The sequence below is a fragment of the Bufo bufo genome, chromosome 1, assembly GCF_905171765.1.
Source record: "Bufo bufo chromosome 1, aBufBuf1.1, whole genome shotgun sequence".
Lineage (NCBI taxonomy): Eukaryota > Metazoa > Chordata > Amphibia > Anura > Bufonidae > Bufo > Bufo bufo.
The window spans coordinates 245,818,227-245,831,345 of record NC_053389.1 but is presented as its reverse complement, the minus strand read 5'-3'; the positions used below and the strand labels follow the sequence as shown (position 1 = coordinate 245,831,345).

General features: G+C 46.2%; 1 protein-coding gene across 1 annotated transcript in view; it reads right to left on the bottom strand.

Annotated features, from left to right (window-relative positions):
- Positions 1-10,279: 10,279 nt before the first annotated feature.
- LOC121005417 (aldo-keto reductase family 1 member C1-like) overlaps positions 10,280-13,119 on the bottom strand; it is a 51,810-nt gene continuing 48,970 nt past the window's right edge. The window contains exons 8-9 of the mRNA XM_040438174.1: positions 12,189-12,271; positions 10,280-10,563 (exon numbers count right to left, since the gene is read on the bottom strand). Of these exons, the coding sequence (XP_040294108.1) occupies positions 10,521-10,563; positions 12,189-12,271 (126 nt within the window). The 3' untranslated portion in view covers positions 10,280-10,520. The remainder of the gene's footprint in view (positions 10,564-12,188; positions 12,272-13,119) is intronic.

Below are 13,119 nucleotides of genomic sequence, written 5' to 3'. Positions count from 1 at the left end.
TTGGGGGAGGAAGGTCTAGCGCAGGAATTGTTGTTGGGTATGTGGACACTTTTATCACGTTGGAGATAGGGTGCGGTGTCGTCACCTGCTGCAGTGTGGGCTTCTGCTCCGGCGGCTGGAGCAGGGGAGCGGTTGAGTGCGGTTGGCGTGGTGGGCACTCCTGCCATAGGGGCGGGTTCGTCAGTGGTAGAAGTGGCTGGGAGCGGGGATAGTAGAGAAAATGTTGGGGAGGAGGTTAGGCTGGCGGACGCCGCGAAAGGTGAGGTCTACGTATGTTTTGAGGGGCCCCTTGGGGCTCATTTGAAGGTCGAGGTCAGGGAGAAGATTTGGAAGGACGAGTATGTAGAGATATTTTCGTTGCTTCCGTTGGACAAGTTTCAATTGGATAGGGTAAAGCCGGACGAGAACAAAAAAGAGGAGGAGAAGCGGCAGTATAGGCTGATTCCCCGAACTTTTTTAAATTGGCTGCAGGCGTTTGCTATTCTAGTGAGTGTGGTGGGTAAAAAAAAGGCGCCTGAGCATTGTTCTGCTCTTTTTTTCTATATGGATGCCATAGGGGAGGCATACCGGACTTATGGGGGGGTGGCGTGGCTCAGGTACGACAAGCAGTTTCGCCAGAGGAAAGCGGTCAGGCCTAGCATACGTTGGGACCATAAAGACATTGGCCTTTGGATGTGGTTGATGACGGCTCCGAAAGGGGTTAATCAGCCCTTTCGGGGTGCAGCCGGGGGTTCCTCGGCGTCAGATGCAACCAGCGGGAATAGAAAGGGATGCTGCTGGCAATTCAACGAAGGGTACTGCAAATACCTTTCCGATTGCCGCTTCAAGCACGAGTGCTCAGGTTGCGGCGGTGCCCACAGCTTGGCGCGATGTTTCAAGCGCGGTAGAGGGAGGGGATTTGAGGTTGCACAGAAGAGGGGTGACTCCAGGGAGGGTGGACGTGATGGAGCCTTTTTTAAGGAATTATCCAAATAGGGAGGCGGCGGATTTTTTGTTGGCAGGGTTTAAGGATGGATTTAGGATCCTGTGTGCTTCGGTGGGGTCGGGGGTTGTTGCGCGTAATTTGTCCTCTGCATTGCAACGTCCGGAGGTGGTATCGGATAAGATCGCAAAGGAAGTGGCGGCAGGGAGGGTAGTGGGTCCCTTTGCCGAGTGTCCTTTGCAGGATTTATGGGTTTAGCCTTTGGGGTTGGTCCCGAAGAAGGAACCTAACAAATTTCGGCTCATTCATAATCTGTCTTATCCGGCTGGGGGCTCTGTGAATGATCGTATCGACGATGATTTATATTCTGTGTCATATACGTCGTTTGATGAGGCGGTTCGGTGGGTGCGTCGCTTTGGGCAGGGGGCGTTGTTAGCTAAGACGGATATTGAGGCAGCGTTTCGCTTGCTGCCAATTCATCTGGATAGTTTTCACTTGCTTGGTTTTAAATGGGATGGGCAGTTCTATGTTGATTGTTGTTTACCAATGGGATGTGCTATCTTGTGTTCGTTGTTTAAAACGTTTAGTTCGTTTTTGGAATGGGTAGTGAAGCAAGAGGCGGGAGGGAGTTCGGTGTTGCATTACCTCAACGATTTTTTGTTTTTGGGGCCGGCAGGATCGAGGGTATGTTCGGTTTTGCTGCGCACTATGGAACGGGTGGCTGCGATGTTTGGAGTTCCGCTGGCGCCAGAGAAAACGGAAGGGCCTTCTACGTCAGTTACATTTTTGGGGATTGTGATTGATAGTGTAGCGATGGAATGTAGGTTGCCTTTGGATAAATAGCCGATTTGAGCAGCGAGGTGGTTTTCTTGCGTAAGGCAAAGAAAGTACAGCTTTGTCGTGTGCAGTCCGTTTTGGGAAAATTGAGTTTTGCTTGTAGGATTTTGCCTATGGAGCAAGTTTTTTGTAGGCGCTTGGCCATGGCCACCGCGGGGGTAAAGGTCCCTTTTCATTTTGTGCGGCTATCTGCCGAGGTGCGTGCGGATTTGGAAGTGTGGGAACATTTTTTGTGTGAATTTAACGGATGTTCAGTATGGATGGAGGGGCCCATTTCTAGTGTGGATTTAGAATTGTTTACTGATGCGTCGGGTTCGTGTGGTTACGGCGCCTTCTTTCAGGGGCGATGGAGTGCGGGTACTTGGCCGGGTGACTGGAGTGTTGCCGGCTTACTTGGAAACTTAGCTTTGTTGGAGTTGTTCCCTATTGTTTTGGCTACCGAATTGTGGGGGGATTTGTTAAGGAATAAACGTGTGCGTTTTTGTTGCGATAATTTAGGGGTGGTACAAGCGGTTAATAGTCAGTCGGCTAACTCACCCCCAGTGGTGCGGCTGCTTCGGCACTTGGTTCTTAACGGTTTGAGGTTGAATGCTTGTTTTGTGGCGGTGCATGTACCTGGTGTTGATAATTCCATTGCTGATGCTCTTTCTCGTTTCCAGTAGGATCGTTTTCGCAGATTGGTACCGGCCGCGGACGCAAAGGGTCTGCCTTGTCCTCAGTGGCTCTGGAGCGTGGCCTTGGGGTCTCCTTAGATCTGATTCAGTGGTCCGTGAGTAGCAGTATGTGGTTGGCTTATTCTTCTGTGTGGTCTCAGTGGGAACGTTTAGTGGATCAGGTGGGGGGTTGTGAGGTAGTTGAGGATTTTCATTCATTACTGGTTTATTTTGTGGGAATGTCTTTTAGTGCGGGTGTGTATTTTTCGGTGGCGTCAAAAAGGGTAGCGGCAGTTGCTTTCTGGTTGCGGCTGCGTGGTTTGGCGGATGTGTCAAGAAGTTTTGTCGCTAGCAGTCGAGTGCGGGGTGGTGGTTTGTTGCGTGATGATGTACGTTTTTGCGAAGACAGATTGCTATGTGTATTGCGTAGGTCAAAAACTGACCAGGTGGGTAGAGGGGCATGCATTTTGTTGTGGCCTTTACTGGGGTCGGTGTTGTGCCCAATTCGGTGTTTGGAGGATTTTTTTACGCTTCGGCTGTGTTTGGCGGCTTCGTTGTTGGTACATCAGGATGGTTCGGCTTTGTCTCGCTTCCAGTTTGTTGCGGTCTTTAGAATATGTCTAACAGCAGCGGGTTATCCAGCGAATGAGTTTGCGTCTCATTCCTTCCGTATAGGCGCAGCAACTGAGGCTGCCAGATGGGGTTTAGGTGAGGATGCCATTATGCAGATTGGCCGGTGGGAGTCGGCGTGCTTTCGTTCGTATATTCGTCCTCATATGTTGTAAGGGCTGTTTCATGATGGGGGGTGGTGCTGCTTTGTTTGTTATTTGTTTTAATTGAATGTGGAGGCCAAAGTTTATTTTGTTTGTTTGCGGGGTCACCTTCATGTCTGGCGTGGATTTTCGGTCACTCTTATGTTTACTGGGGAGCTTTGCGAGCCGATGTTTGAAGGAATGGACGGCAATTAGGTTTTCAGCCGGATGAGTTGCAAGTCCGGTGGTTAGGTTTGCGGGGCCTTTTGTGGGGGCGAATGTTACCCGAATTCCATGCTTATGCATCCTTGGATAGGCACCCCGACATCGTGGTCTTGCATGTGGGCGGTAACGATTTAGGAGTACGCCATTCGAGGGATGTGATTCATGACATTAAATTGGACCTTTTACGATTGTTGAGAGAGTTTCCTGATCTGCTGGTCGTTTGGTCGGACGTGGTGGCGCGGAGGTCATGGTGTTTTGCAAGGTCGGTAGACCGCATTAATAGGGCTCGAGCGAAGCTGAACAAAGAGGTTGGGCGTTTTGTACGTCGTCAAGGTGGTTTTGTGGTGCGCCATAGGGAGTTGGAGGCGGCATCGCCTCAATTCCTCAGGGCAGATGGGGTCCATCTCAACGAGGTCGGTATGGATTTGTGGGCCTTAGGGCTTCAAGAGGGCTTGGAGACAGCTTTTTGGGTGTGGCAGGACGTCCATAGGTGACGTGTCTCCTATGTTCGTCGGTGGCAGGTTAACGGGGGGTCCTGGAAGGCAATACAATGTTTAATAGGTGCATGACACGTTGGAGCGTGCATCTTATGAGGTTCGGTAAGCTAAAAGCTGGAGGCTCCTGTTTGGGCTAAAAAGGCCTACAGGGGTAGATGAATATTGATTTTGGAGGATTTGGTGCCCTTGGGTCGGTGAGTGCGGCCAAAGGTAAGGAAAAGATGTGGGGAGTGAAGAACGCAGCTTGCTTGGGTTGCCTTCTAGGATCCTTCCGCAATGTGAATGTTATTGCATTGTATTATATGTTTATATTATTGTCTTCATTAATAAGATGTTGGATAATGTTTTGGATTAATAAACTGGCTGCTATGGCCTTTTTCACCAAGAAGTTGGACTCAAAATGTTATTTTGAGGGAGATGAGTAGATGTGGGTTTAGTAGGGGTCTGAAAGGATCTTACATCCTTAAAGAGGACCTTTCATCAGAATCAAGTATGTAAACTGAATATACAGACGTGTAGAGCGGCGCCCAGGGATCCCACTGCACTTACTATTATCCCCGGGCGCCGCTCCGTTCTCCGGTTATAGCCTCCGGTATAGTCATAGTTAGGCTCCACCCACTTGAGCCTGCCGGCGTCTCTTTCTCCTATGCTGTAGCGCTGGCCAATCGCAGCGCTCAGCTCTTAGCCAGGCTATGAGCTGAGCGCTGCGATTGGCCAGCGCTACAGCATAGGAGAAAGAGACGCCGGCAGGCTCAAGTGGGTGGAGCCTAACTATGACTATACCGGAGGCTATAACCGGAGAACGGAGCGGCGCCCGGGGATAATAGTAAGTGCAGGGGGATCCCTGGGCGCCGCTCTACACGTCTGTATATTCAGTTTACATACTTGATTCTGATGAAAGGTCTTCTTTAAGTCATCACTCTCCCCACCTTTCGAAAATAAAGTGAGTGTAGCCTGCATTGTATCCACAACCTTCCCCTGGAATGTGCAGTAGCCGTCCTGCTGCCGGTGCCCTCATCCACCCCCTCCCCACACATAACAACCACCACATTCCAAGAACACAGTTGTAGAACATACACTGTGGCTGGCTGTGGCTGGCTGTGGCTGGCTTTTCTCATGGTGTGATAGAGCCGGCCAGCGCTTCCAGCTCGCTCTATGTCAGCGTGCAGGAGGAGGCTCTGATTAGTGGAGCAGCAGCAATGAGAGAAGTCTGCTGACTGCTCCTCCACCAATCAGCGTAGGTATTGAAGAAGAGAGTAAGGAGCACTGCTTGTCTCCTTATCTCTGCGAAGTATTAATGTATCACACTGTGCCCTGCGACTGCCATAACATTCGGTGCCCTGGACAAAACATCCGGGGCTCAAGCCCCGAATGTTTTGACCTGGCAACTCCCCGGATCGAGGCCAATATTCACTGGTGAACGCTGGGCTCAGACAGACCTACGGGGAAGTAAATGAATCCCTCAGTGGGCCCCTAGTCCCCCACCACTTGCACTGGTTTTACATGGCACAGTACACTGACTGCACTACACACAGGCAGCGTACAGCATATCAACCAGCCTATGCATCCATGTAAAACTAGCTATAAATGGTTAATAAACTACCCAGTGACTTCCAGGGACCGAGGCAGACCATCAAATAGTCTCTTGGACCAGAATAGCTGCAGGGCCCCCATCATCATTTTGCAGACAGGGTTGCCAACTATCCAGAAATTCCTGAACAGTAAGCAAAATTAGGACATTTTTTGGATAGAGTCTGTGATAAAACATAGATGTGTCCTGATTTCTTTAAAGAGGTTTTCAGAGACTTATATAGGTCATCAGTATCTGATAGGTGGGGGTCCGACACCCGATCAGCAGTTTGAGAAGACACCGGTGTTCCTGTGAGCAGCGCAGCCTTCTCTGTGCTCACCAGGCACACCACTATATATTGTATGGCGGCTGTGCTTGGTATCGCTGTCTAAGCCATGTGACCGATGAACCTGACGTCACTTGACCTAGAGAAAGATGCGAGAAGGCCACGGCACAGGTGCCTTCTCAAACTGCTGATTCTGGTTGTCCTGGGTGTCAGACCCCCACCAATCAGAGTGCATAGGTCATTAGTATATAAGTCTCTGAAAACCCCTTTAAGACTGGTGGTACCTGAGCAGGTATTGTGACTGCAATTATCATCATTTCACGGCTCACAGATTGGGGGACATTTATCAAGACTGGCATATCCATATGGCTATGGCAGTCATGATCTACCTGCACTGGCCTCTGAACAAATTAGTAGCATCTCTTCCCTGCCATTCGCTAGAAACTGAAGTCTACGCCACAATAGTGGCATAGAGCACTTAATAAATGTCCCTCCATAGGTTGCTAATGCGGTTTATTTCAGTATATTGAGCTATAGACATGTATTACTTATCATTAGAGATGAGCGAATTTCCGCTTATGAAATTCGTTCACACTTTGTTGGTTAAAGGTGAATTGCGTCTATGACGGAAAGCCTTTAGAGGCATTCCGTTATTTAATCCGTCATAATAGAAGTCTATGGGCTGCAAAACGGATCCGTCCCGTTTCCGTTATGCAGGGGGAGGACTTATAGACTTCTGTCATGACGGAATGAATAACGGAATTCCTCTAAAGGCATCCCGTCATAGAATTGCGTTATGGTCCGTGGTAACGGAATCCATAACGCAATTCACCTTTAACCAACAAACGAAGTGTGAAACGAATTTCAAAATATGAACTTCGCTCGTGTCTACTTATAATCTTTATCAATCATTGTCGTTTTCCAATTCGTCAGTAAAAACTGTTGGCAGATTTTTGGATGACTTGTCCAGAAAAAGAAAAATTCAAGGTTAGCAAGACTGCTTGCAGCATGTTACTGCTGCCTGCCCCCTGCGATATGTTCCTGGCTGAGAGGGCCCTAGTCCAGAGTAAGAGCCAGTCAGCAGGATACCCACAGGGTCTCCGAGACAGAACAGTCTGAGACACAGGCTACTATAGAAAAAAACATATTTGTTGGGGATACTGAAAAAAATGTGAGTTGGCACAGTTTATTTGCTAATGAGGGTCAGGTAGTTACATGTAGCGGTACAGTGGGCCCCCAGAATTTATTATTGTGCTATTTACTTCATGATCATCATGAACATAGGGAAATTCAACAGAACCATTTTTCTCATCAAAGAAACACTGAATGTCTACTTGTCAGAGCTCTATTTTTTGAATACAGAACTCCAAATTCCCTGTAAAAACATGGATACATGATACAATTCTGTCAGAAGCCACCACTAGAGGGAGCTTTGTGCATACTGGTCTACTGCTGATGTCTTAAGTGTACAACCTTAACACTGGTTATGGAAACAATGGAATAACATACCTAGAGAAAGTTAAAGGGGTTCTGCACTTTGTTTAAACTGATGATCTATCCTCTGGATAGATCATCAGCATCCGATCAGCTGTTTGAGAAGGCAGCGGAGCTCCAGGAGCGCTGAGGCCTTCTCACTGTTTACTGCCGGCCCAGTGATGTCACGACTAGTATTAACTTGCCTGGGCGGGGCTAAGCTCTGTTCACTTGAATGGAGCTTAGCCGTGCCCAGGCAAGTTGATACTAGTCGTGACGTCACTGGGTAAACAGTGAGAAGGCCTCAGCGCTCCTGGAGCTCCGCTGCCTTCTCAAACAGCTGATCAGATGCTGATGATCTATCCAGAGGCTAGATCATCAGTTTAAACAAAGTGCAGAACCCCTTTAACTGTGAAGGAATTTCATAGTGTGAATGCATGGCCTCAAGTTACTATCAAAATCCTGGAAGATGTAGATCTGGAAATATTCTTTAAGACCCAACGCTGATTGTCAGACTTCATTCTCTGCTGTGTGAAGATGTTTGTACATGTCTGCCTAGAGTGGATTATGTGGAATAAAGCCAATACCTCTCTGCCAGTATCAAAAGCTAGACTATTTCGTGTAGGATTGCATTTTCTAAGTGTCTTTATGATAGGTTGACCCAATTTCCCAAAATGTGAACAGAATAAATATACATCAATGTGTACATACATAACATTACTTATCCTGTATTGATCCTGAGTTACATCCTGTATTATACTCCAGAGCTGTACTCACTATTCTGCTGGTGGAGTCACTGTGTACATGCATTACTTATTCTGTACTGATCCTGAGTTACATCCTGTATTATACTCCAGAGCTGCACTCACTATTCTGCTGGTGGAGTCACTGTGTGCATACATTACATTACTCATCCTGTACTGATTCTGAGTTACATCCTGTATTATACTCCAGAGCTGCATTCACTATTCGGCTGGTGGAGTCACTGTGTGCATACATCACATTACTCATCCTGTACTGATCCTAAGTTACATCCTGTATTGTACGCCAGAGCTGCACTCACTATTCTGCTGGTGGAGTCACTGTGTACACACATTACTTATCCTGAACTGATCTTGAGTTACATCCTGTATTATACTCTAGAGCTGCACTCACTATTCTGCTGGTGGAGTCACTGTGTACATTACATTACTTATCCTGTACTGATCCTGAGTTACATCCTGTATTATACTCTAGAGCTGCACTTATTATTCTGCTGGTGGAGTCACTGTGTACATACATTACTTATCCTGTGCTCATCCTGAGTTACATCCTGTATTATACTCCAGAGCTGCACTCACTATTCTGCTGGTAGAGTCATTGTGTACATACAATACTTATCTTGTACTGATCCCAAGTTACATCCTGTATTGTACTACAGAGCTGTGCTCACTATTCTGCTGGTGGAGTCACTGTATACCTATATAACATTACTTATCCTGTACATTACTTATCCGTGATATCACTGTGACCTCCTGCACCGGGTCTCAATTGATCACATCATCGCACAAGACCAAGCACAGTAGGATGCAACGATGTCATTGCGACTGCCTGCGCTAAGATGAGGCAACTTGGGCCACAGGCCGGAAGAGGACTGTGGTCAGCATAGGGGCGAGATGGAGCATTTTATATTCCTGGCACTATGGTGAAGTATTATATACTGGCATTAAGGGGGGGGGGTGTTGGAGCATTATATACTGGCACTATGGGGGAGTGGAGGAGCATTATATACTGGCATTACAGAGGGGTGCAGAGAATAATTTATATACTGGCATTACGGGTCAGAAGAGCCTTATACCCTGGCACTATAGGGGGAGCATTATATACAGGTATTAAGGTGGGCGTTGGAGCATTATATACTGGCACTATCGCGGGGGAGGAGAAACATTATATACTGGCACTGCAGAGGAGCAGTATATATACTGGCACTTTAAGGGCATAGAGGAGCCTTATATACTGGCACTACAGAGGAGCATTATATACTCACACTAGAGCGCAGGACAGAGGAGCATTATACATACTGGCAATACATGGAGGGGGGAGGATCATTATATATACTGGCAATAAGGGGGGTATTATACAGCAGTATGACACTGTATGGGCACCAGGAGGAGGCACATAATCGAAAAGTGAGAAATGTAATATGTCTTTGTGGCAAGCTTTACAGGGACAAGACATGGCTGAAAGAACTCATCATGGCGGTCTGCTCCCAGTGGATAAGATGAGGAAATAGAGCATTTGCATCAAAGGAGATATCATTGGATATAAAAGGTATGTGATGCTGATTTCTTCTGTATGTTTGGTAGTGCGGAATGTAATGTCCATCCAAATATGTCTTTAGCGGTAGGGCTGGTGGGACGCCATCTAATTTTTTTGGCCTCAGGCAGAAAAGAGTATCTAGAATAGTCCCTGCCTATAACATAGACTTTACCAGGATCAATAGCACAACAAGATAAGAGATGTAATGTGACTCAACCTGTTCTGTGCATCACTTCTATATGTTCAAAGGTGAATGCACACATAATCTCCACTATTTACCTAATATCGGCCACTAGAGGGCGCATATTTAACAAAAATAACAAAAATGGGTTGTCATCATTATTCAGCAAAAAGTAAAGTATATTAACTTTGACCGGGCTTAGGCTACTTTCACACTAGCGTTTTAGCTGGATCCGGCAGGGTTCAGCAAAAACGCTTCCGTTACTGATAATACAACCATCTGCATCTGTTATGAACGGATCCGGTGGTATTATCTTTAACATTGCCAAGACAGATCCGTCATTAACTCCATTGAAAGTCAATGGTGGACAGATCCGTTTTCTATTGTGTCAGATTGTGTCAGAGAAAACTGATCCGTCCCCATTGACTTGCATTGAGGGTCATGACGGATCAGTTTTGCTCTGCATCCCAGGACGGAAAGCAAACCGCAGCCGGTTTGCTCTCCGGTATGAGAACGGAATGCATTTTGGAGCACTCCGTTCTGTTCAGTTACGTTTTGTCCCCATTGACAATGAATGGGGACAAAATGGAAGCTTTTTTTTTTTCCAGTATTAAGACCCTATGACGGCTCTGAATACCGGAAAATAGAAATGCTAGTGTGAAAGTAGCCTTATACATTAAAATTCACAGCGATATGCTTAAATGTACATGAAGGCTTCTTCACAGTGGTGGATATGACCTCTAAGGAGTCTGCTGAAATGGGTAGTAATAGAGCACACGCCATAGAACGACTACATGAATAGATCTTATTCATAGAGTTGCCTGTGCTAATATTCATCATGATAAGGGTATTTTGGATGGTCCTTCCACCTATGCAGACATAAAAAAAGAAGAAAAAAAAACGTTATTTAGATATAATTCAAGGAAGAAACCACGAGCAGACAAACAGTTAACAAGACAGGATAGACCCAGGTTGTCAGTGGTGCTCTCTACATTAATAGTGGTCAGTCCTGGATCTGTCAGATGCAGAATTAAAGTCAATGTGTCATCAGAAACTGACCTATTCTTTAAATAAGAGTTTTATCTTTTAGAATTGTTGGTGATTTATTTTATTTTTTCCATGTCCCTATCTATATTTAAAAACAATACTAGAATTGTGCATTTCTCAAACTGGCCTCTAGGCCTAAAATATGTGAAGGCTTCCTGTTTTTTGAGAGTAGCCACAAGGCCATAGACACAATGGACAGGAGGGGACCTCATTGCCTTCTATAAGACACTTTTCTTGGTGTGCTCTGTGACCTGTGCAGAGGTCAGGAGGGAGTAGATAAGCTGTGATATCACCTATTATGGATGATGGACCCTGTGTTATCTGTACACAGGTGATATCTATATTTCTGCCTGTGGTGATAATGATAATAGCTACTGAAAAGCTACCTACACTGAACAGAACTCAACATATTATAGTGGCCAGTGTGGAACCTGCACGATTTTACATATTTTTATATACAGATAGTGACATGGAAAATTAAAACAAAAATATCAAAAAATTCTAAAACTATTTAATGTATGTTTAACATAAAAATAAGATTTACCAATAGGTCATTTTCTGATGACACATCCCCTTTAACCTTACGTTTATACCGGCCCAGCAGATAGCAAAGGGAATGTTTCAGCATCTGTCTGGCCCACATTGTGTAGGCACCAGGGTGAACCGACCCATACATACAACCCGATCTCAGTGTTGCAGATCTGTGTAGGCTGTTTACAACGACACATGGCAAAGCTGGATTCCAGTGAGGACTGAAGGGGTAAATGAGCCTCCATCATCTAGAAGCCCATACCACACTCAGAAGGGACAACTACTTAAGGCTACTTTCACACTAGCGTTTTTGCTGGATCCGGCAAGGTTCAGCAAAGACGCTTCCGTTACTGATAATACAACCATCTGCATCCGTTATGAACGGATCCGGCTGTATTATGTTTAACATTGCCAAGACGGATCCGTCATGAACTCCATTGTAAGTCAATGGGGGACAGATCCGTTTTCTATTGTATCAGATTGTGTCTGAGAAAACGGATCCGTCCCCATTGACTTGCATTGTAGGTCCCATGACGGAAAGAAAACCGCATGCTGCGGTTTGCTCTCCGGTATGAGAACAGAACGGAATGCATTTTGGAGCACTCCGTTCTGCTCAGTTACGTTTTGTCCCTATTGACAATGAATGGGGAGAAAACAGAAGCGTTTTTCTCCGGTATTGAGACCCTATGACGGATCTCAATACCGGAAAATAGAAACGCTAGTGTGAAAGTAGCCTTAGGCTTGAAAACCCAGGTTCTGAACACTCTTTTTTGGCCATTGTTATTTAGGCACTATATGGTGACATTATTTTGACATTATATGGTTCTATAATGCCAACCTCTAGGCTTCTATGTTATGACAGTGGCAGGCACCACATATATAGCAGACCTTAGTAAAACCTGTGGATAATACTTACATTAGAATGCTGTCATAACGCTGATTTTTATTCTGGCCATCCAGAGTGGTCATGTCTTCTTGTGAAAGATGGAAATCTAGAACCTGGGATTAAAGTAGACAAGTCATACCACAATAAAGAATATCTCCGCCACTACTGATACTTATATTTTAATTGGGAATATCCCTCCTATCATGCCTAAAGGTCCCTTTACAGGGTCCTATAATCGGACCAATTATCAGGGATGATTGTTTGTAGAAACACTTGTTCCCAATAATTGTCCAGGGTAATGGTGTCAGCTCTCACTCTCGCTCATCGGGTGATCGTGTCTTTCAGCTGGCAGCTCATCTCCCTGTGTAAACAGGTGTCTGCTGCCTAGAAACAATCGGTCCATGTAAAGGGACTATTGTGGTGGGGCTTAAATTTAGTATTCTCTATGGTGTAGGGGGGGCTTTCTATTTACAGCCATTTACAGTTGCATAGCTCCCAACTGTCCCACATGTGGCAGGACCATCTAGGATCTCAGTGGCTGTCCCGGGAGGGGGAGGATATGTGCCCTTCATCGTGGGAGCAGGGCTAGGTGAGTTTTTTGTTTGTTTGTTTTTTATCTACAGGGGCCAGCACCACTGTAAGGGGGCACTAAGGGGACAGCACAGCTGTAAAGGGCACCAAGGGGGCATCACAATTGTAAGATGAGCACTAACGGGGCAGCCCTACTGTAAGGGGAGCACTAAGGGTCCAGAACAACTGTGATAGGTGTACTAAGGGGCAGCACAACTGTAAGGACACTAGGGGGCAGCATAACTGTAAGGGGGGAATTAGGGGACAGCACAACTGTAAGAGGTGTATTAAGGGGCAGCACAACTTTAAGGGGGTACTAAAGGTGCAGCAGAATTGTGGGGAGGCACTAAGGGGCAGTACTAATGTAAGGGGGCAATAAAGGGGCAGCACC